We start from the raw sequence: 25,750 nt of genomic DNA, 5'->3' as shown, positions 1-25,750 counted from the left end.
GGACAGTCTCAAATAAATAAAGAAAAACATCTAAATATGCTTTGCTATATTCCTGATTTTTATCTAAGAATTGTACTATTCCCTAGAAACTTACTTCATCAGAGCAAGGTAGATGTGGTGAATGGTTCTTGTAGTTGTTGTCAGGTCCAAAACAGAATACAAAATGCTCTGTCCAAGAGACTTTTAAAATTAATATCTCAAATATTACTGCTGGGATAGCTTGCAGAATGACATAATTTCTTGTCATCTGACTCTATCCCAGGTGAAACCCCTACTGCTGGAAGCTGACAGTATTTAGCATCTTGCTTGTGAAAATACATAAACCTCAGATCTTTGGAAGATGCTGGAAGTCATAAAGCAATTACATTCCTTCATATTTCAAGACTAGTAATTATTTCACATTAAAAACAACACAGAGAGCTGCCTAGTATAGACTGTTTATAGCTCCCAGAGAGCTCCCTAGTATAGACTGTTTATATCTCCCAGAAAGTAATTTAATTTCAGCTATTTGTCTGACGTTAACCTCCTGTATTCCAGTTTCCACTGTTAAAGTATATACATTTAAACAGTTACAGTAGTGTATGTACATTTCTGTTCTCTTCCGGCAGGGCACACTGTGGATACATTTCAGGCACAAGCACTCTTCAAAATATCTTCTCTACACAAGTCTGTACAAACCTAGTTTGATATACACATGACACAGTTCTGATACATTTGTAACACAAGCATCTTATATTAATCATTTCGATGTTCACCAATGACATATAATGATTTACAAAATTCCAACTAGCTGTGCTGGCAGTACCTCCTTTTGTCATACTTCTTCCCCCCCCCGAAGACTCAAGCTAGTTTTTCAAGTGACCCTCGAGAAACCTTGCTTGAGAGGGATACACCTATCTGAGAATAACTCCATGTCTTGAAATCCCAGTTGCCTTTGCATTGCTGACCCCAGTGCGGTGCTGCACTATCATATCATATGCCTGCAGTCGTAGGCTTCATAGTAATTTGGAATTTTGCTGGCTGGCTCTCTCTCTAGCCATAGATCCCCCTCAGACTCCTCCTGCCTTATTCTGCAAATACTTAGCACAAGGGCCTCCCTGTCATGGTAAGGTTTCATTATGTTAACATGGTACAGTTTGTACCCTTGCCTCCTACTTAGCAGTTGTACCATGTACTTAACATCACTGACCTTCCTTACTACCTTGTAGGGTTCCTCCCAAGCTGCCTGCAGCTTGTGTCTGACAGGAATGAGAACACTGACCTGCTGCCCCACAGCATACTCTCTAGCTCGAGCATTTCTGTCATACCAGAGTTTTTTTTGCTGTTGGACTTCTGCCAGGTTCTCCTGGGCCAAGCCCATGCTTTCTCTGAGCTTTGTTCTGAGGTTTAGGACATATGCCACAACACACTCCCTGTGGGATTCACACTCACCCTCCCACTCATCGCGAATCAAATCTAGAGGTCCACTCACCCTATGCCCATACAGCAACTCAAGGGGTGAAAAAACTGTGGATTCCTGGAGCACCTCTCTGAAAGCAAACAACAAATGGGGCAAATATTTGTCTCACTCCCTCTTATACTGGTCTCCAAGTGCCTGTTGAATGGTCTTTAGTGAAGAGTTTAACTTGTTCACAACACCATTAGTCTGGGGGTGGTAGGGTGTGGTCTTTAGGTGCTTCACCCAACAGCATTCCCACAGACAAGCCAGACAGTCTGACATGAAATTGGCACCTCTGTCAGTCAATATTTATTTTGGAAAGCCTACCCTGCTGAAAATCTCTAACAAAACATTTGCCACCTTTTTCTTTCTCGATAGAGGACAGAGCCACCACCACAGATTACCTGGTAGCATAATCTACTACTATTAGGATATACTTCATTCCTGTGGAACTTGAGGTACTCAGAGGCCCAACAGTATCCATAGTTACCCTTTTTAATGGCTCCTCAATCACAGGCAAAGGCATCAAAGGAGCTCTCACCTTGTCTCCTGCCTTGCCTACCTTTTGGCACTGCTCACAGGTCCTGCAGTACCCTGTTACATCTCTGGAAATCCCAGGCCAAATAAAAATGTTCTGCATAATATGTCTCTTTGTACAATTTATGTCCATATGACCTGCAAAGGGAAAATCATGGGCTATGGCTAGAAGTGCCAGATGGTAGGCTCTGGGAACTACCAACTGCTGTATTCTCTCACACTCTAGCCCTCCCTCAGATGTCCACTGTCTGTACAGTAACCCTTTATCCCAGTACAGATCCCCCTTCCCTTGAGAATCAGGTGCCTCACTAGCTACCTACCTCAGGCCTTGTAATGTAGAGTCTGATAACTAAGCCTGTCTCAGATACCATACCCACATGCTTGTCTCCAAGCCTGACTGCATGCACACAAGGTACTGTATTATCAAAATCATTCCCTATCAGGACATCTGCAGTCATATCCTCAAACAAACCTACTTGCTTGCTTCCTTTTCCACCCTCTCAGTCATGGTGAACCCCAGCCAAAGGTATATGGAGTGGGGTCCTTCCTAAAGCTGTAACTGGAGTAGACTGCCCAAGCAAGTAGTACTCCTGATTAACAATTGCAGGCTTCACAATGGTTAGGTCAAATGCTGTGTGTCTCTTAACAGTGGCCTGTTTCCCATCTACTATGATAGGATATAACCGCTTGTGGCAGTTTGGTACCCTTGTTGTTTCCAGACAACTTACTGCTGGCATTCTGTTATTCCCAGTTACTGACTCTCCCACCTTTTGTTCCCCACCTTGCCTCCATGGACATCTATATGCTACATGGCCCCAATGGTCACATTTAAAATATTTAACCTGGCCATGTACCTGAACTAGAGGCTTCCCCTGTTACTGGTGGACTCTGTTGGGGTGGTTTAGGCTGCCCACCATGGGTTCCCTTAGACTCTTTGTGCAGCACTGGGTATCCCTTTCCTGTGCAGTCATGCCCTGCTTGCTAGGTATAGGTCTCCCTTCTTCCCCAACTCATCTGCAGTGTTGCATTCCCTGTCTGCCTGAGGACATGAGAATATGGTTAACAGAGTGCCAAGGGCTTGTTCCCTCACCAAAAGGTCTGCCAGCCCTTCAAAAGTAGTGACCCGGCATCCACTCACCCATCTATGAAAATAACTGCTTAACTCAGGAACATAACCGCACACACTTTCATGTGCCTTGCGTCTATCCTCACAAAATATAAGCTTCAGGAGTTAACTTAAAACACTCTAATAAACAATTTTTAACTGTATTATAATTTAAGCAATCAGTATCAAACAGTTTAGAAACAGCAGTTACAGTGTTACCATGGAGTAGGGGAATCATGATTCGTACCCAGAGCCCTTAGTCAGCATTGTATTGGTTACATACCCTTTCAAACATATGAATAAAACTATCAAAATTATCCCCTCTGTAAATTGTGGAAGAAATGTACTGACCTTTGTTGCTTCTGGGGTTCGGTTATTCCCTTCCCCATTACCTCCATGACCCCGGTGACGAGTCAGCATTTCCATTTCATGTTGCCTCTGCCTCTCATTTTCTTCAGCCTCCAAACATCTCAGTCTCTCATTTACCTTGCTTCCAGATGTCTCAGTCTCTCTGCTGATTCTAGTTCCAACCATTTGGCCTCCAGTTAAAAGTCTCTTTATCTGCGTATGGATTTTTAAGTCCTCTGTGGCAAAGTTGGACTGTCCATTTTCTGAGAATTGTACATCTCCAAGGCCAGCCTGGTTGTCCTCCTGGTTGCTGGTCTGCAATGCAGCTGTGATTAAGGCTGTAACCATTTCCACTTTAGTCAGGTTGGCATGCACCAGTGCTTTGCCTTGGCACATCTCAGCCAACTGCTTCCTTGTCAGCTTGTCATAATCCTCTGATGACATCCTTGCCTGCTCTCCCTGACTAACTAAGCTAACAAAAACTAAATAAAACTATTGTGATATGAAACTCTGAATGTTCACTGTGTGGCTGCTTGAGAGTACAAGCACCTTCTTTAGTGACCACTGTTTATAGGCTACAGGAGTTCAAAATCCACACCACTGAATCCAAATATGTGATGTGGTGATCCTACCACTTCCACCAGTAATGTGGCAACCCGTCACTGGATCAGTAATCAAGGAGCCTCAATCCTCACCACTGGTAGCAGTGGGGGGCATACACTGGCAGGATGACATTTACACACACAGTATTTCCATATGCAGCTTTCTGCATCAAGTGCAATTTCCCTTAAAAGCATACAGAGACCACAGTCAGTCCAAGGCTGGTTTCTCCCTCTTTCTCCAGACCCGGAATTAGACTCCTTACTGGCACAACTATAGAATTGAGATCTCAGCTGAGTTGCCAAGCCAAGACCTCTAGCACCCTCTCTGTCTAACCCGTACTTTGTATCCCTGCTCAAGTAGCTGACACGCACACTCTTTGAGGTATGATTTACACACGCACACACCTGAAAAAGGCTGGCACAGGTTTACTAGCTATGCCCCCATTTGCCCAGAATATTAGGTAGTTTTCACTGCCACCAGCCAACTCCTTATCAGTTAATTTAAGGCCCTTAACAAAGGGTATTCAATCTTACTATATAATATTAATACAAATGGTAGTCTGACCAAGGCTATTAGGAGTAGACCACACAGTGTCACCAAATAAATATGCAAGTACTCTCAAAACTTAAAATGTCTGTAGACAGATCAGCCACAGTGAACGGCTTAAATATATTTAATAAATAATAAACAAACATGAAAATAGTCAGTATATATTCACAAATGACATCAGAGTTCAAAATCATTTAAAACAACATTACAGAGCAGTCTCAAATAAATAAGGAAAAATATCTGAGCTACACTTTATTATATTCCTGACTGTATCTAAGAGATACCCTAGTTAATTTAATTAAGAGCAAGGCAGATGTGGTGAATGGATCTTCTAGTTGTTGTTGCCAGGTCCAAGATAGAATACAGAATGCTGTCTCTCTCTCTCTCTCTCTCTCTCTCTCTCTTTCAGACTTCTTAAATTAATATCTCAAATATTACTGCTGGGATAGCTTGCAGAAAGACATAATTTCTTGTCATCTGACTATCCCAGGTGAAACCCCCACGGCTGGAAACTAGCAGTATTTAGCATCTACCTGTGAAAATACATAGCCCTCAGATCTTTGGCAAATGCTGGAAGTCATATTTCAAGACTAGTAATTATTTCACCTTAAAGACAATACAGAGAGCTCATTAGTATAGACATTCTGTCTCTAGCTACCATAATGTAATTTAATTTCAGCTATTTTTCTGGTTAACCTCCTGTATTCCAGTTTCTACTGTTAAAATATATAGCTGTAAACAGTTACAATAGTGTATGTACATTTCTGTTCTCTTCCAGCAGGGCATACTGTGGTTACATTTTAAGCACTCTGCAAAATCTTTTCAACACAAACTTCTATACCACTTTGACATACACATGACATACAGTTCTAATACATTTGTAACACAAGCATCTTATATAAATCATGTTGATATTCACAAATAACATATAATTATTTACAAAATTCCAGATTGCTGTGCTGGCAGTATCTTCCTTTGTCATACAAATAATGTATTTTTTAATGAAAAGTATATTTTTATTTCATTCCTCACAGTGCACCTTTTTCTAGCCAGTCTCAAAAAGGAATTCACAAGGCATTTGCATCTCAGGATTATTCTGAAGCTAGTGCTGAATATCATTAATATTCCTTCCAGTCACAGGTAACAGTGGGTTTATCCATTTAATTTCTTCACAATCCTGTAAGAAAGCTTATTGTGGCTGTGGTACACATGAGTGACTCTGCATATTTGTTATATGTATCAGTTTTCCTGCCTCCAATTTCACATGTAAGTCACAGAACTGCAACAAAATCAGGCTGTGTGATGCCTTGGACAATTACTTCTTAAAATATATTCTGTAATGGCTTATAGCTTCTTAGCTACAATTATGCAACTGAGCATTTCTCAGTAATTTACTGAGGGTAGCCACTGATTATTTTACATGAGCATATCTTTTCTTTTGAGCCTAAATGACTGCATCCAAATTCTAGTTTATCTTCTTGTGGAATTACTGCACCATATGAATTCTGACTTGCATATGACTTACGTATTTACATCAAAATATTTCAGTGTGGGTGCTTCTGCAGTAACTATTTTAGTACTTCAAAGCTGTTTTATTACTCTGTACTTTGGTACCAGTCCACATCTTGATTCTCCTTAACAATATATATATATTTATTTTTGTTAAGATAACAAGAATAGCTGTGTAAAGTATTTGCAGATGAGCATAAACAAGTAAACCACACTTTTGTACACAATGATCATTCTAAAATATGTGGCCGACAATTCATTTTTAATTGTATTTATCTAAAATAATTTAATCTGAAATTAGTTTTTTGCCATTTGATTTCAGAGTTTCTTTTTGACTTGCAGTTTTGTTCAAAGAGACTCACTGACATTTAATGATGATTCAGTTTTCCAATTTAAAGTAACTATCATCCTTGCTATTGCAAGCAGTATTCAGATCAAAGAGTATTGTGAAGCATTTATGCAAACAGGTGTCAGAGCAGTTGTTAATATTAGAGTCCCAGGTATTATTCAACTATCTCTCGACAATTCCCTTAAAAACCAAATAAAAATCTTCACAATGGAAGCAGGACAGTTTGACTCTGGACAATTCGACCCAAATGCAATTATGTACACTTTCATATGTATATTTTCATTTATTGTTTATGAGAATATTTATTGGACAATTTGGCCCTGGAGTATTTGAGCCCAAATAAATTTTAATAACAGCATTTTTGTAATAAATAAGTGATAAACCACACAAAAATTAAATTAACAGTGTTTGAATTTAATATATTATTATTTCTTTCACTGACTCTGTCCATGCTTGAACCTTCTGTTACATTTTTCCTTGACCCTTGTGTTACATTTTTGCTTGACCCTTGTGTTACGTTTTTGCTTGCCCCTTCTGTTACGTTTTTTAGTTATTTTCTTGCCATTAACTTTGTTTTTATTGTTGTTGTTTTAATGGAAGCCAGTAGGTGGCAATACATAAATTTCCTATTTTGTTGTGATGAATTTTTAATTTATTGGCTATGTTTCTTGCTCTGCTTGTCCTTATACTGTTTTTTGATTTCTAAGTTTACACGTTTTTCTCAGAAGATAACCATTCAACTCTTAATGTGGTGTGTTTATTTTATCCCTAATTTTTTGTGCTATGTTTCCTTTTTATGCATCCAGAATGCTTTCTCAATTTTTCTTAAGCTTTTGCGAATGCCCACACATAGGTTATTAAAATGTTAGTGACGTGACATTCAATGTGGTAGTTTATGTACTATGATTCCTTTAATGCTTAGTTTGTTTCGACTTTGTTTCTATATAATCCTTTTAAAATGTTTTCATGAGTTTTTTTTAGGTTGTGTGAATGTCCATACACCAGAAATTAAAATGTTAATTACTTCTATTTTTTTTATTTTAAGCCACTAAATTTTATAGGGAGTTTTCAGCTACGTCTATGTTTTGTAAGATTATTATGTCTCTCCCGTTCTTCATGATATACAAGTAATGGCAATGTTGCAGTTTTAAGTTAATGCTGGATTTGCTTTTGTTTCCGTTTGTTTTTCACATCTTTTTTTTTTTTAAGTTATAAACTTTTAAATGCGGTAATGAGACTTTTACTGGGGTCAAATAGTCTGGTGTCAAAACATCTGGGGACGAATTGTCTAGGGTCAAATCGTCCTGTACCCTTCACAATATTTGTTCATTTTTTCACATTTTAAAAATATATGGCTGCAGTCAGACTTTTCAATTTTTTTTACATCTCCAGCAAAAATTCTTATTGATTTTGAACATTTTTGCTGTTTTATGGGGAATAATGAACACACCCTGCAGATACAGCCAAGTAAAACTTACCAAGAAGTACTAGAAAATGTTAACCTGACTGATTTAAAGATTTTTTTTTTAATTATCATTATCAATGTCCTTAACGTTATAATGATATGAAATCACAATAGTGCCAATTTTAATAAAGTCTGAGAAATTTGCCAAAACATACCTTTTCACTTTAGGGTATTTACCATACTAGCCATAGTTAGAAGTGCCCAAGCTGAATGGTATCAAGATGAATTAATACATCTAGAAATCATAGCATTAGATATTCGAAGGGAATAAGATATTGTACGTTTATCCTTCCAAAGGCCTTAAACTTTATTGGGAAAAGAATAAAGATTCTTTATTTTTTTCACATGTATAAAAAATATGAAACCCTATATCAGGTGTAGAGTTCCTATTTTTTTTTTTGAGGAAACAACTTTTTTAATGTTTCATTATTTGACCATACAATGTTGGAAATCCTCATGCATGATGCCAGTATTATTTCCGTTGTCAGCTGACCCGTGTAAGTCTTGCTATAGTAAATGACATTATTCCCTGTGTTAACATTAAGCACAACCCCTGGTAACAGTTCCTTTACTATACCCTTCACAGTTTTCTAAATTATAATTGTACAGTGCTAACACCAAGTAATCTAAATCTATTTCTTTGTTACCTCTCTACTTCAGGTCAAATTATACCAGAGAGTAATCATTTTATAGTTAGTACAAAGCAATTAGCAGAGAGATACATACTAGAGCAGGTTTTCTTTCATTTCCTGAATGCAGAAACCTGACAGCCAGGGAGAGTGAGTAATTGGCATATACAGTACTGGTCAAGAGAATGGATAACTTAGTAAGTGGTCCTTAGAGTGCAAGGGGGGGTTGTTAAAGACAATGTACAGCACAGGCAGGCATGTGTTTGACTAGTTGAAGTTAACACAGCAACGTTCTTCTAGCTAAATTTGCTTACATTATACAATGACAAAATTCTCAGTGAAACCATTTGGGAGGTTGGCTTGTGGCAGAGCTCCTGCAGTATTGGGATTGGATGTAGTGACCACAGGATATTGTACAGTGACAAAATTGTCAGTCAAAACATTTTGGAGTTGGCTTTGTAGTGAACCTCCCATCCTCAGGTCAGATTTTAACAGAGTATTTGTGACTCTCAGACAGACAGAGAGATGTATTAAAAAGAAGTCTGCAACTAAATTATAAACTATAATAATGTAATTATAAACTATAACAAAATTTGAACGTGCATTCCAGACTCACTGTCAAAGTTTGCATGGCAGAAAAGATTACAACACAGAACCAAAAAAAGGTGATGACAGACACCATCTGTGCTCGGTACTACTCTGAAGATGTCCTTCAAGGATGCATCTGCAGTCCTTATATATGGGTTGTCCTGCCTCAGGCAGCCCTTCGGTCGGCCGGATTCCAAAGTCTGGGTCCAGCGTCGGCTGATGTCGCCCTCTCCCCGACGTCAGAGCGCCTGGGGTATAAAATCGTCAGCCGACGCCATCTTCCTCAGTCTTTCTTGCCGCGTGGTGCCCGAAGCAGAAGCAGTTCGCAAGTGCCGGTCGGCCAGCTCCTGTAACTTCAGCTACCGAAGACTTCAAAAGCTAAGTACCCCGTTGGGGACTCTTTCTTGCCTCAGCCGATGTCAGATCAAATGCTTAAAGTTAATAATTGCTTAACTTGTGGGAAACAAATACCTCATAAGGATTTCCATTCTTACTGCCTCCCCTGCCTAGGCCCAGATCATGACGTCTCAGCCTGTACAGCCTGTGCCTCCTTCAACCGACGCACTCTTAGGCGTCGGGCGGAGTTTGCAGAGGAATTTTTTGGGGCTAGTTACTGTTACAATATGCCGTCGGAGACTCCGACTTCTCATTTAACCAAAAAAACGGAAGGACAAGGACCGACACACGCAGACCGTGGTTTCAGCTGAAACCACGCCTAGGCCTACCGCGAGTGTCTCGGTCTCGGCTGAAACCGAGTCCTTGGTACTTCCGACCATCGAAACCGCACAACCGACAACCTCGGCCCCTGAGGCCTCTTCTGAGTCGGTTATAGAATTTCCCTCAGAAACCGGTGTTCCGGAAACATCCGACACCATATCCCTAGACAAAACTACGCCACCACGTGCAGCAGCCAGGCCTCCTGCATCCATGTCCATAAAGGCATTCACAAGGGCTAAAGCTGCTAAACAGCCAAAATCTCTGCCTCCCAAGGCTATTCCTCAGGGATCCACTACAGGTTCACAGATTTTAAGTTTAGCTGAGGACCTTATTTCCCTAATTAGGGGCTCTCAGCCACATCCGGACAGGGGCTCTCAACCTCCTCTAGACAAAAGGCCCAGGGTTGAGCCCACTGATCCCCAGTCCTCTGATGAGGCCTCAGATGGCTCTGCTCTTTCAGACTACCAGGAGGAGGCCTTTACGGCCTACGAGGATTCTGATGCAGAGGAATCTATTCCCTCTGCCTCCCCTCCTGAAGAGCTGTCCTTTGGGGAGACCCTTCACTCCATGAAAGAGCATTTCAAATGGCAGGGCCAGGAATTCTCTGATTCCAGGAAGAGATTAAGGACTTTTTTGCATTTACCTCAGCATAGACCTTTGGCTATTCCTCCTGTTTTGAATGTAATTGATGATGTGTACTCTGAGTCTAGCATTACCCCTGACTCCCTTCCTCCAGCTCCTGTCAAACCCGATAGGTTCTACAGGGTCCTGGACTCGCATCATTTCCTTTACAAGGCCCACTCAGCTGACCCTGAAACTATTTCCCAGGGCCCTAAAGGGGTTGCATCTGCCACTACTAAAAATCCACTCCCTTCTGAAAGGGAGTCCAGGGCTTTAGAGAGATGGGGTAAAAAAGTGTATACTTCTTCCACTCTTTCTATGAGGGCATTAAATTGTCAATTCCATATGATACAGTACCAAGAGTATTTGTTAGATGAATTGCATAAAAAACTGTCTTCACCTGAAACCCTAGATCGCAAGTCACTTCAGGATCTGGTACATAACTCCCAACAGGTTAGCAACCATTTCCTGCAGTGTGGTTATGATGCATTGGAGCTTCATGTCAGTCAGCAATGACAGGTGCAGTCATACGTAGGCATGCTTGGCTGAAGGAACAAACTCTGCCAGATCATGTTAAAGCAAAGCTTCTGGATGCGCCACTGGAAAAGCAAAAGTTATTTGGCTCCACTGCTCAGGAGGTCTTAAAGAAATTTGAGGAAAAGGCTAAATCTGTGCAAACAGTCAAAGATTTTCTCCAGGTCCAACCACCAAGATTCAGCAGAAATTGGCCCTCTAAGAATTGGTCCTTTCCAGACACAGAGAGATTTCAAAGAGGCAAGAACAGGCGTGCCAGAGGTAGAGGGCAAGCTAGAGGCTCCTACAGAGGACGTCAATGGCAGCCTCCTAACCAGAGAGGTAGTGCAGGACCTACAACTGCTGCACAAGGACAGACTCAATGACTTTACCTTGACCCCACCAACCAGGGCTCAATTGGAAGCTCCTTTGGGTGGAAAGCTATCTTTATTCCCAAAAAATTGGCACAGTATTACAAGGGACAAATGGACACTGCAAATAATAGACAAAGGATACAGGTTCCATTTTCATACATTACCAAAAAGAAAAGGCATGCCAAACCTGCCACCAAATCAAAGGGCAGAGGCTTTAAAACACATTTCCAACCTATTGCAAATGAAAGCTATAGAAAAGGTTCCTCTCACAGAACAAGGCCAAGGATTTTATTCCAGACTATTCCTTGTCCAAAGAAAAGAAAAGCAATGGAGGCCTATTCTCGACTTGTCCGCACTGAATTCTTATCTCATTGTGCCAAAATTCAAAATGCTGACCCTACAGCAACTCCTTCCCATGCTGAGCAAGGGGTCTTGGCTGGTAACTCTAGACCTCAAGGAGGCATACCTGCATTTCCCTATCAGACAAAGTTGCAGAAAACACCTCAGATTTCTTGCAGGTTCAGAGCATTATCAATTCTCAGCATTGCCCTTTGGCTTATCTACTGTGCCCAGAGTATTCACGAAATGCCTGGCATCAGTAATTGCACACTGCAGACTTCAGGCGATTCAAATATACCCATATCTGGACGACTGCCTTATACAAGCGGACAGCCAACAAACTTTGGTAAAACACTTGAATTATGCCATCCGCCTACTTCAGGCTTTGGGATATACAGTCAACATTCACAAATCAAGACTTGTTCCATCCCAAAGGATAATTTTTCTGGGTGCGAAACTAGATACAACCACCCAAATGGCTTTTCTCACAGAAGAAAAACAAAGACAACTACTGGATTATTTCGAAAATCTGACAAAACAAACTCAGCTGACTGCAAGGAAATTCCTGCAGACCCTGGGTTTCATGGCATCTTGCATTCTTCTGATTCCACAAGCAAGGCTACATATGAGGAAACTACAATGGTACCTAAGGAGTTTATGGTCTCAGCACAGTCACAGCCTAGAAGCTTTGATACCACTCATTCCATGCCTTCAAAAGGAATTTTTGTGGTGGGCTCAAGCAAGCCAGTCAAACAGGGGCCTGCCCTTCAGCAAACCAATAATCAGCCAAACCATTACAACAGACGCTTCAGACCATGGATGGGGAGCACACATGGAGGACAGATGCATTCAAGGACTATGGTCACAGAAAGAATTGCGCATGCACATAAACCAAAAGGAAATGCTGGCGGTGATACATGCAATCGAGGCCTTCAAACATTTTCTGCATCAAGGACACCTGCTAATAAGGACAGACAATACCACAGTTATGTGGTACATAAACAAGCAAGGAGGTACCCATTCCTACCCTCTTTGCAGGCTGGCAATGAATCTTTGGGAACTTTCCCTAAAAATCAATATAGAGCTGCAATCCCAGTTTGTGCCAGGAAAAGACAATATACTGGCGGACAGTCTAAGCAGAAATATCATGGATCCACACGAATGGATGCTGCACCCAGACATCTTCCTTCAGATAACACAATCATGGGGGAGGCCGGACATAGATCTTTTTGCCTCCCACCACAACCATCAGCTGAAGAAATTCTGCTCAAGGACATACCCACAAGCATGGAAAGTGGACACCCTCTCTTTCAGCTGGAATACTCTAACAGTGTATGCATTCCCACCTCTTCCATTAATGACCAAGGTCTTACTGAAAATCAGGACAGAGCAGCCAAAAGTGATTCTGATAGCTCCGGACTGGCCCAGACAGCACTGGTACCCACTGTTAAGGAGCATGTCACGCACGAAACCGTGGCCTCTACCACAATGGCCACTTCTTCTGACACAGCACAATTACAAAACTCTGCACCCCAGCCTGAAAACCTTGCAGCTGACAGCTTGGAGAATACCTTGACTCCTCACCAGGATAAGCTATCCAAGACAGTGAAGGACATCATCATGGAAGCTCGCCGGCCTTCCACAAGAAAGGCATATTCAGCAAAATGGAAAAGATTTCGCACTTGGAGCACCACAAAGGGCCTAGATGCGACAGTGATGAACATGGCACATATCCTGGAATACTTGGCAGAAATGCTCCATAATGGCCTTTCTTACTCTTCCATAAAAATTCATGCTTCAACAATTTCAGCAGAATACAATACTGATCCACCTGTCTTCTCTCATCCACTCCTAAGGCAGTTTCTAAGGGGAATTAAAAACATCAATCCTCCAAGGAAACCACCAGTGCCTACATGGGACCTTAACTTCATGTTGGAAAAATTAACTCTACCTCCCTTTGAACCAGCAGCATCTTCAGAACTACATTTCCTGTCTTGGAAGACTGCCTTCCTTCTGGCCATAACCTCAGCAAGAAGAGTATCTGAGTTGCAGGCCCTCATGGCAGTACAACCATTTCTTATTTTTCATCTGGACAGAGTCTCATTGAGAACCAATCCTTCATTCATGCCAAAGGTGGTATCCAGGGTCTCACTGAACCAAGCTATTCACCTGCCTACCTTCTTTCCTAATCCACAGAACAAAGGGGAGAAACTTCTACATACCCTGGACATTCACAGACAGTTGCGCTACTACTTGGACAGAACTAAGGCTTACAGAAAAACTGACCAACTATTTGTAGCATATGCTGCTGGTGTACAAGGAAAAGCAATTTCCAAACAGACAATTTCCAAATGGATAGGGAATTGCATTCGATTATGTTACTCTTTTCATGGCAAAACTGTTCCAGCTAACATTAGACCTCATTCCACCAGAGCCACAGCCACCTCCACAGCCTTCTTAAGAGGGGTGGCTACCAAGGACATTTTAGAAGCTGCTACATGGAGCTCCATGCATACATTTTCCAAGCATTACAACTTACCCTTATATTCCAGATCCAGAGCAGGCTTTGCTATGGCTGTCCTGCAGGGCATTTTAGCTACACCATCCTTTTCTTAGATCCTACCACACCCAGCTTGGCTATGGTATTCTACCCATATGTAAGGACTGCAGATGCATCCTTGAAGGACATAGTACAGTTTTGTACCTACCATAAATGTAGATGTCCGATAGGTATGCATCTGCAGTCAGGTTTACCCTCCCTCCTTCCCCTCGGTGGTATTTCCTGGGTACTTTTCCCTCTTATAGCTAGCTGGGGTTATCTATTATGGTGTATTTGTTTTATATTGCTGTGCATGTTTGGAATTTGTTACATCTCTCCAAATTTAGCCTTCCTTAGAGGGCACCTGGCATCTGGGGCAAGAAAAACTGAGGAAGATGGCATCGGCTGATGATTTTATACCCCAGGCGCTCTGACGTCGGGGAGAGGGCGACATCAGCCGACGCCAGACCCAGACTTTGGAATCCAGCCGACCGAAGGGCTGCCTGAGGCAGGACAACCCATATGTAAGGACTGCAGATGCATACCTATCGGACATCTACATTTATGGTAGGTACAAAACTGTACTTTTCACCATCTGTGCTCGGTACTACTCTGAAGTTACACCATTTGTGCTCGGTACTGCTCTGAAGTTACACCATCTGTGCTCTGTACTGCTCTGACGTTACACCATCTGTGCCTGGTACTACTCTGAAGTTACACCATCTGTGCTCGGTACTACTCTGAATTTACACCATCTGTGCTCGGTACTACTCTGAAGTTACACCATCTGTGCTCGGTACTACTCTGAAGTTACACCATCTGTGCTCGGTACTGCTCTGAAGTTACACCATCTGTGCTCAGTACTATTTTGAAGTTACACTATCTGTGCTCGGTACTACTCTGAAGTTCTGATTGTTTATTTACATGATCTGGTCACTGACCGCCCTTTAAATGTTTTATCCTCTTTGTTTCCTTCTTCCCTTTTCAACAAAAATTAAATTATATCCAGTGTCACTTGTCAGTAGTGGTCGGAAAGTAGGAGCATTGCAAGGAGCTACAGGTGGGGCTCGCACACCTTGTCCTTTGTGCTTACCTGGGCATGGGTTTGACATAGATTTGTTTGATGTTACATGTAGATGATGGTGTGGAGCTGGTGGTTCACAGACTGATGTTACATGTAGATGATGCTGTGGAGCTGGTGGTGCACAGATTGATGTTACATGTAGATGGTGCTGTGGAGCTGGTGGTGCACAGACAGATGTTACATGTAGATGATGCTGTGGAGCTGGTGGTGCACAGATTGATGTTACATGTAGATGATGCTGTGGAGCTGGTGGTGCACAGACTGATGTTACATGTCGATGATGCTGTGGAGCTGGTGGTGCACAGATTGATGTTGCATGTAGATGATGCTGTGGAGCTGGTGGTGCACAGATTGATGTTACATGTAGATGATACTGTGGAGGTGGTGCACAGATTGATGTTTCATGTAGATGATGCTGTGGAGCTGGTGGTGCACAGATTGATGTTACATGCAGATGATGCTGTGAAGCTGGTGGTGCACAGATGGACGTTGCATGCAGATGATGCTGTGGAGCTGGTGGTGCACAGATGGACATTGCATGTAGATGATGCTGTGGAGCTGGTGGTGTACAGATTGATGTTACATGTAGATGATGCTGTGGAGCTGGTGGTGCACAGATTGATGTTACATGTAGATGATGCTGTGGAGCTGGTGGTGCACAGATTGATGTTACATGTAGATGATGCTGTGGAGCTGGTGGTGCCCAGACTGATGTTACATGTAGATGATGCTGTGGAGCTGGTGGTGCACAGACTGATGTTACATGTAAATAATGCTGTGGAGCTGGTGGTGCACAGACTGATGTTACATGTAGATGATGCTGTGGAGCTGGTGGTGCACAGACTGATGTTACATGTCGTTGATACTGTGGAGCTGGTGGTGCACAGACTGATGTTACATGTCGTTGATACTGTGGAGCTGGTGGTGCACAGACTGATGTTACATGTCGATGATGCTGTGGAGCTGGTGGTGCACAGACTGATGTTACATGTAGATGATGCTGTGGAGCTGGTGGTGCACATACTGATGTTACATGTCGATGATGCTGTGGAGCTGGTGGTGCACATACTGATGTTACATGTAGATGATGCTGTGGAGCTGGTGGTGCACAGACTGATGTTACATGTAGATGATGCTGTGGAGCTGGTGGTGCACAGATTGATGTTACATGTAGATGATGCTGTGGAGCTGGTGGTGCACAGACTGATGTTACATGTAGATGATGCTGTGGAGCTGGTGGTGCACAGATTGATGTTGCATGTAGATGATGCTGTGGAGCTGGTGGTGCACAGATTGATGTTACATGTAGATGATGCTGTGGAGTAGTGCACAGATTGATGTTACATGTAGATGATGCTGTGGAGCTGATAGTGCACAGATTAATGTTACATGTAGATGATGCTGGGGAGCTGGTGGTGCACAGATTGACGTTACATGTAGGTGATGCTGTGGAGCTGGTGGTGCACAGATTGATGTTACATGTAGATGATGCTGTGGAGCTGGTGGTGCCCAGACTGATGTTACATGTAGATGATGCTGTGGAGCTGGTGGTGCACAGAGTAATAATGATGCATGGCTAGCTTGTCAGTGAGGCAGATGAGGGGGGAAAATGTTTAGAAAAAGAAATTGCTGTTTAACAAGACCGCTTTGGGTTTTATGACACATAGTTATTTTGAGAAAAAATCCGGTATTTTCTGGCAAATTTGGGGCATTTGAGAAGTAGCGTAGTATTTCAGAAATATGAATAGTTATTATCTAAGTCTTGAGTCCTTATGAGTGTTTGGTTTAAGAATGTCACTGAAGGTGATTCCGATGGAAACAGTCTGGATTAGTTTGACCCCTTAGTAAATGATGCTGTTTCCAGCTTCAGTTTCTCTTACAAAGTTTGGGTGTCCCGTACCATTTAAAGAGGAAGTGCAGTCCTAGTTGCATAGTTTTGTATGTGTAGTTGTTGTAACTGGACAATTCCATCATGTTTTGGGCTCTGTACTTCCCATTTATATGCATTCACGGTAGGAACCACTGAGAATCAGAAGGCAGAAAAATACGTTTAAAACAAGGAAGGCAAAATCATGATTACTAAACACAACAAATTAATTTTGAATTGGGAAATGGAGGAGTAATTCAGGTTACAAATGATTGTCCCTTGCAGAGAGGGAGGTAACTCTGTCAGTAAGGAAGTTTAGCAGCCTGGTTTGAGGTCTGGTTAATGTAACTATTTTTTTAAGCAGAGGATGAGTGTAGATTTAAAGTCAGAGGTGACACAGTAGAGAAGGTTATGGCTCCCTAAAATGTGTTTAGATCAGCTGCACCACCAATGATGGGCCTCAACCAGTTATGCTTTCCTTTACACTTATGTTGCATTTCTTTGCAAGAGGAGGGCAGAGGTCAGTAGCTTGTTAGGGATATAATGTTTTATGATTGATGCTAATGTTATTAGTGCTTGTATCAAGGAATTATTTCCTTCTGAAGCAGATAAGTCCTAGATTTTAATTATTTATATGTCACCTTCAGTTATGTAGATTCCCAGCCAAGTCTAACGTGTGTCCTATGGCGAAGCGTAGCGTAAGATGGCAGGTTCCTATGGCGAAGCGTAGCGTAAGATGGCAGGTTCCTATGGCGAAGCATAGCGTAAGATGGCAGGTTCCTATGGCAAAGCGTAGCGTAAGATGGCAGGTTCATATGGCGAAGCGTAGCGTAAGATGGCAGGTTCCTATGGCGAAGCATAGTGTAAGATGGCAGGTTCCTATAGAGAAGCGTAGCGTAAGATGGCAGGTTCCTATAGAGAAGCGTAGCATAAGATGGCAAGTTCCTATGGCGAAGCGTAGCGTAAGATGGCAGGTTCCTATAGAGAAGCATAGCGTAAGATGGCAGGTTCCTATGGTGAAGCGTAGCGTAAGATGGCAGGTTCCTATGGCGAAGCGTAGCGTAAGATGGCAGGTTCCTATGGCAAAGCATAGCGTAAGATGGCAGGTTCCTATAGAGAAGCGTAGCGTAAGATGGCAGGTTCCTATGGCGAAGCGTAGCGTAAGATGGCAGGTTCCTATGGCGAAGCGTAGGGTAAGATGGCAGGTTCCTATGGCGAAGCGTAGCATAAGATGGCAGATTCCTATAGAGAAGCGTAGCGTAAGATGGCAGGTTCCTATGGCGAAGAGTAGCGTAAGATTGCAGGTTCCTATGGCGAAGCGTAGCGTAAGATGGCAGGTTCCTATGGCGAAGCGTAGCGTAAGATGGCAGGTTTCTATGGCGAAGCGTAGCGTAAGATGGCAGGTTCCTATGGCGAAGCGTAGCGTAAGATGGCAGGTTCCTATGGCGAAGCGTAGCGTAAGATGGCAGGTTCCTATGGCGAAGCGTAGCGTAAGATGGCAGGTTCCTATGGTGAAGCGTAGCGTAACATGGCAGGTTCCTATAGAGAAGAGTAGCGTAAGATGGCAGGTTCCTGTGGCGAAGCGTAGCGTAAGATGGCAGGTTCCTATGGCGAAGCGTAGTGTAAGATGGCAGGTTCCTATGGCGAAGCGTAGCATAAGATGGCAGGTAATAACCGTTTGATACAGCTATTCTCCCTAGTTTCCTCTTAATTTGAGAAACTTTGCATCGTACTAAACCATCAGCTTCTTTCTCCATCATTTATAAGAAAATCCTTGGGTCTTCTAAAGGCATTCTTCAATTAAGTCATTGCTCTGGGCTTCTGCTACCTGTTGTAAACGCCTCTTCAAAACCTTCATTACTCCTTCTATGTCGGACATCTATCATGTGTTAACCAAACCATCGACAATGCATCTTTATATTAGACCTATCGTCTTTCATTCCTGAAACAGGGTACCCCATGATCTGTCTGCTTTATTTCTTTACCACCGCATTAATTAAACATTTATTCTTCCTTACATGGCTTACAGTGAAGAATATACATAATTTGTTTCTTTTGTTCTCAAACACCTTGCTTCTCTACTTCCTGGCAGAGATGATGGGCCAGTTTGTAAATCACAGTTTCTTATTTTATTTTGGTGATTAATGTCTCCTGTTTACATGTCTCTCACAGATCTTTTTGCTGTCTTCTCTCCTTGTTTGCTTACATTTCTGCCATATGAAATAAATACCGCAGATCAGTTATCACTTACTTTGACTGTTTTGCCACCTTTAGTAACTTTTTCTTGTATATTAACATATATGTAATACACCAAGGTTGAATGCACTGCAAAATCAGGAGTAGGTTTGTTTTACTAAGGTTTGTATGTATGAACTTTGTTATTATGTAGACCCATGCTGACACACACAAGGCAGCCAGCACAGAACTGTGTCATAAACCAACAGATCACTATTCTGATAACATATGTTATGTTATGTTGCCACACAAACAAAAAGAAAAGTATGTTAGTTTATCTAGTGCTGTCAGCCGATTTAAGCTGCAGTTCTATGCCTGTACCTCTTTGGATTTTTACTGTTCCAGAGTGCATGTCTGTGTAACATAAATTATTCATGATTCTGCCGAGTTATTGAAATGCAAAGCTTTGCTGAGCTTATCTGCCAACACACACATTAATCCCCCTTTAATAGTTTTAATACTCCCTCATATATTCATACATTTTATATTTATTACATGTTCTGTCTAATAACATAGATAAAGTGATAGAGGAGTAAAATAAAAATTAATAAAGTTTTACTTAAATAGTAATGGCCAGCATCTTAGCCTAACTGCTGTCAGAAACGTAGAAAAAAAAAAGTACATTTGAAAAAGCCCCATGTTTGTGCTGAACAGAATGAAAGGGATCTGAAAAGTATGTAAGCATGTGCTCGTGTGTGTGGCAGGGTAATGTTTTAGGGATGATTGCTTATGTGTTCTGACACAATACGATGGGAAGAGAAGGACTAGTTTTAAAGATGATTGTTTATATCTCATTTTTGGCACTCAGCTGACAGAAATTTCTGTTTTTGTATAGAAATATTATAAAAATAAGGTTTTGCTTGCTTAAATGCATAATACAGACTGCATGTGATGATGCATTGTTCACAGTTAATGCTAAAATCCTAATATAAATAGTAATAATGTTCTGTGTAAACAATTGCCATGTCCTACAAAAGTTCAATAACTGTTAACTCTTTCTTTAAGCGTATAAAGGGGTACAGTGCAGGAAGAGTCCACGTCGGATGTCATTAAAGAAGGAACTTAGGAATTCTGAATGTGTCAAGAACTTCTCAGATCAGACGTCTGCTGCAAGGCATGAATTAATTCAAATGGAAAATGAATTCCATAAATGTAAGGAATATGGCAGGAGTTTCAGCCAGGAGAATAAACAAAAACTGCATCTGCAGACTCATGAGGTGGCGAAATTCTGCACAAATGATTATTGCAAGGACACTTTGGCATCTTCTGGAAGATGTGAAGCACATTGTCAGATGCACATTAGGCAGTGGCCTACAGATGAGACGCGCATCAGCAACAGCAATTCCAAAACTTGTGAAGGAATTAATGAGGGGACCAAATGTAAAGCTAGTCTGGCAATACAAAAAAAAGCTGGTATGGGAAGAAAACGCCATAAATGTTCAGCATATGACATGACGTTTATGAAGATTGCCTGCCATTCTGACCAAGAGAAAGTCCAAAATGGGGAAAAGTCATATCTGTGTGGGAGTAGCTTTGCAGGAAAAGACCACGTTCCATCTTATAATAAAATCAAACCTGTAGAGAAAGTATATACATGTGCAATGTGTGGCAGGCATTTTAAAAAGGAGAGTCAACTCATGAACCATGAAAAACTCCACACAAGACTTAGAGAAGTTAAACCGAAGGAGAAGACATTTACATGTGTCACGTGTGGTAAGAGTTTTCATTTGAAGCATTCTTTTACAGCTCATCAGTTAACCCACATTGCGGAAAAGCCATACACATGTGCCACATGTGGCAAGAGTTTTGCAAGAAAGGAAGGGCTTACAGCCCATGAGAAAATTCACAGTGGGGAGAAGCCATATAAATGTGAAGTATGTGGCAAGTTTTTTCAGTGGAAGCGTTGCTTCACAGTTCATCAATTAACCCATGTTGCAGAAAAGCCATATGCATGTGCCACATGTGGCAAGAGTTTTATAAGGAAGGACAGGCTCATAGTCCATGAGAAAATTCATAGTGGGAAGAAACCATATAAATGTGAAATATGTGGCAAGAGTTTTCAGTGGAAACATTCCTTAACAACTCATCAGAGCTCTCATACTGGGGCAAAGCCATATACATGTGCAACATGTGGCAAGAGTTTTCAATGGAAACAGTCCTTCACAACTCATCAGTTCTCCCACACTGGGAAACCCAAAAGACTTGGAGAAGAGAAACCGAGTGAAAAGCCTTACACGTGCTCAACATGTGGCAAGAGTTTTCAGTCAAAGTATTACTGTTCGGCTCATCAGATCATCCACAGTGGGGAAAAGCCATTTAAGTGCTCAACATGTGACAAGAGGTACGCAACAAAAGGAAGCCTCAAGTCCCACGAGAAAATACATACTGGTGAAAGGCCATATAAATGTGCAACATGTGACAAGAGTTTTAAAGAGAAGACCCACCTCACATACCACGAAAAAACTCACACTGGAGAGAAACTGTATAAATGTGACACGTGTGACAAGAGGTTTGCTAGAAAGGACGTACTCAGAGTGCATGAGAAAATTCACACAGGAGAGAAACCCCATGTTTGTCCAACATGTGGAAAAAGCTTCAGACTGAAGGCTCATCTGGTATACCATGAGAATACCCATAATGGGTGGTCAAAACTTTCTCAGATAATATAAGAATGTCATTTTGGGCTTAAAAAATGTGCTAAAGCAACATTTAAAGCAGGAAAGCTGCAGTGCCTAGAAAATGTCAGTCTGGGGCCGGAATGCAGTATAAAGGAATTTGAGCAGGAGAGTGTATAAATATTTGGGTACTGACACAGGATTGGCAATAAAACATGAACATATGCTAATAAAACTCAATAAGGAGCACTTCAGACGACTAAAACTAATATTGAAATTAGCCTTGACATGTATGATAAAACCCAAGCTATAAACTAATTTGCTCTTCATGCTCTAACTTGTAGTTTGGGGGTGACTGGCCCCAAAAGGAATCGGATCAGTTAGTGAGAAAAACGAGAAAAATGCATCCCACTTATCAAGTGTGGGCCTCCTTGAAACTGATTATATGTAAAGTGATATATAAAACTGGTGTTTAACAAGTGTGGGCCTCCATGAAACTGATTATGCGTGAAGTGATATATAAAACTGGTGTTTAACAAGTGTGGGCCTCCTTCAAACTGATTATTTGTGTAGATCTGCAGTCATGGCACTGCATACATATCCCACTTATCAAGTGATATATAAAATTGGTGTTTAACAAGTGTGGGCCTCCTTGAAACTGATTATTTGTAATCAGTGTTTAACAAGGCTGTATATTCCTCTCTGTGAAGAAAGTATGGGCCTCCTTGAAACTGATTATATGTGTAGATCTGCAGTCATGGCACTGCATACATATCCCACTTATCAAATGATAATATAAAACTGGTATTAACAAGTGTGGGCCTCCTTGAAACTGATTATGTGTAATCAGTGTTTAACAAGTGTGGGCCTCCTTGAAACTGATTATGTGTAATCAGTGTTTAACAAGTGTGGGCCTCCTTGAAACTGATTATGTGTGTAGATCTGCAGTCATGGCACTGCATACATATCTGCTGACCTCCTCAGATCCAAGTGAGTGAACGTTTTAAAACATGAGGAGGGAAAGTCTAAGACCACCTCTCTGCTTAGTTTAGCAGAAGCAATGTGGTGTCAAGTGGGAATGGAAATCAAGCTGGAAGTAAACTTAAATCTGATAGCAACTGAATGCGTCAAAAAAGGCTATAAAGAAAAGGACTAGAAAAGAAGAAAGAAAATTACAAAATCCATACATATTTTTGCAAGTATAAAAAACTTTTTTTAGCAACACTACAATATAGAAGTAGCTGGGAAGCATTGGAAACCTGAAGCACAAAGCATTATCGAGAATGATGCAGTTTATATCACCTGGGATCAGCCATTACCAACAGTTCAAAAATAGATGAAAACCAGACAGAGTAGTCCAGAAAAAGAATACAAACATAGCACTGACTATTGAAATTGCAGTGTATTTTATGTACATAGAGACACATAGTCATACAACATACCAAGGTTTGCAGGCAGAAATGAGACCAGTGTGGGAGAAAGATATCTAGGCAGATCTAATAGTAGCAGGAGCAATGGGTCCAATAAAAATAATTTATAGTCATACTTAGATATGCAACCAATAGCTGTAACTGAGTATGAATTGCAGGAGGTGTCAGTTCTGAGCACATTGTGAGTGCTGCGAAGAGCACATTTGGCTAACATGAAATATTGAAACAATATAATTTCATGAACTTCAATCATACCGTGACTTATGAATGGAGCCCATTCCGGTCATGGTGTTAGAAATCTGAAATTAAACCAGGAGAAGCTACGTATAGTAAGTGCAGTATGTGTAAAAATCTTCAGACTGAAGGCTTATTTGGTATCCCATGAGAACACCCACACTGGGTCCAAATGGAGAGAGGATAAATCAGCAAGCAAAGGAGAATAGTACTGCTAGAACTGAATTCATCCTCGAGTCTTGGTGAGTACCTTCATGAAGGGGACCCTGATTTTAGCAAAAGTTCACCAAGACAACAGTCAGAACATACATCGTGAACAGAAGTAGGTTAAAAATTAAAAAAGATAGCTGGGTGCACAAGACCCAGGATAAAAAAGTGCCCAATTCTGGTAGGTGCACTGGTGCCAAGACTGGAAAAACTATGGTGTAGAATCCTCAAAACATGGAAACATTACTACAGTGGGGCTAGGCTAGGCCAGGCCAGGGAGAGGATGGCTCCCCCGGTTGTAGAAGGAAGTAGGAGTCCACAAAAAATGCAAAAACTGACAGGCCAAAAAACAGCCATAAAGATGATAGAGTGGACTACTGAGGATAAGAAATACATATTGCTTTGTTACTATTTTGCAAGAAACCCAGATGGAAGATATACAAAAAGATTAACAGAAATTAGAGGAAAGAAAAACACTTGCACAAGAAGTGTCAGAAGCTTCAGATAAACATGTGTGTTCATTAATACAACAGATTTATGAAAAACATCATGTAGACCAAGAAATCTTGGGCTTGTTTGGAAAAATAAGTGATCTTGGGCTGTTTGGAAAAAGAAGTGACTGAGGAATTGTGAGCATATAAAGAACATAATCTAGAGATTTCATATATATAAAAAAGAAATATGAACATGGGAAAGAATGAGAGATCTGCTATGCTGCAGTATTTATGCAAAGAGAGCCAAATTAATCAATACAAAAAAAAAAAAACAATCGCAAAGATATTTGAAGAGAAGTACAGGTAAAGACATCCAGATAGGGAAAGTTTCATAGTACAACACATAAGATCACAAAGAGGGAATGTAGAACAGAAGATAGTAAAGCAGAAGTTAAAAGTAGAAGGTGAAGAAATGGAATACCTACAAAGTGAAGGATTTGCTGTAGAAAGTCTAACACAGGTTATATCACGGCATGATGGAACAAGTCCCCCAAGTAAGTAGAAACAGGAGGAGCGGGAGACGTCTGAAGAAGAAATATGGACATGCGAAACAGAAAGAGATTTATTATGGTGCAATATTTATGCAAAGGAGAAAGCAAAACTAATTAATACAAAAAGATCAGCACCAAATATATTTGAAGAGAAATACAGGCAAAGACATCCAGACATGGAAAATGTTACCAAAAAGAAGAGAACAAAGAGGAAAGTAGAAAAGATGATTAGTAATGGAGTAGTTAAAGACATATTAACTGAGGTTATGGAGTACCTGTGAAGCAAGGGACTTAATGTACACAATCTAACTTTGATAACATCACAGCAGGATAGAGCAATTGATTCCCAAATTAAGGAGAAACCAGTGCAGTGGAAAACATCTGATCAGTTGCCATATGAAGACAGTTTGGAGCCTTCCATAGGAAACCATTACAAAAGTCAGTGTTGTGGAGTGATATGCCAGTGAGTTCCCATATGAAAGAGCAACAGATGACACAAGGTGAAACTGAAGAGATTTTGGTACAAGAAGATTTATTTATTTAACATTTGTTTACCGGGAAAGTCCGACTGGGACAGAGCGCATTTTCAGTGGAGACCCGTGGAGAAACACTGCAGATGCATGCTTTGGAATATGAGAAGAAACTGGAGCACCCAGAGGAAACCCATGTGATATTTCTATAGAATGTACATAGGAAATGGAGAACAAATCTGCCCTAAGTTTAGAAGAAAATGATCCAAGAGAAGAGTTCTCTGATTTAATAGAGGTGGACAGACATAGTAAGATCGATGAAAGAAATAGACTAGATAAAGTCAATAAAACCCAAAAAGTTAGAAGTTTCATAAAACAAATGAACACAGTAATTAGGACT

The 25,750-nt window shown here is 41.2% G+C and overlaps 1 protein-coding gene across 1 annotated transcript in view; it reads left to right on the top strand.

Annotated features, from left to right (window-relative positions):
• Positions 1-22,799, top strand: part of LOC122815115 (zinc finger protein 2 homolog) — a 100,306-nt gene extending 77,507 nt beyond the window's left edge. The window contains exon 4 of the mRNA XM_044087361.1: positions 20,415-22,799. Within this exon, the coding sequence (XP_043943296.1) occupies positions 20,415-22,078 (1,664 nt within the window). The 3' untranslated portion in view covers positions 22,079-22,799. The remainder of the gene's footprint in view (positions 1-20,414) is intronic.
• Positions 22,800-25,750: the final 2,951 nt, after the last annotated feature.

This window comes from Protopterus annectens, chromosome 11.part0 (assembly GCF_019279795.1).
Source record: "Protopterus annectens isolate FY-2018-M chromosome 11.part0, PAN1.0, whole genome shotgun sequence".
In the NCBI taxonomy this organism is placed as follows: Eukaryota; Metazoa; Chordata; order Ceratodontiformes; family Protopteridae; genus Protopterus; species Protopterus annectens.
This window is presented reverse-complemented; position numbering and strand designations above follow the sequence as displayed.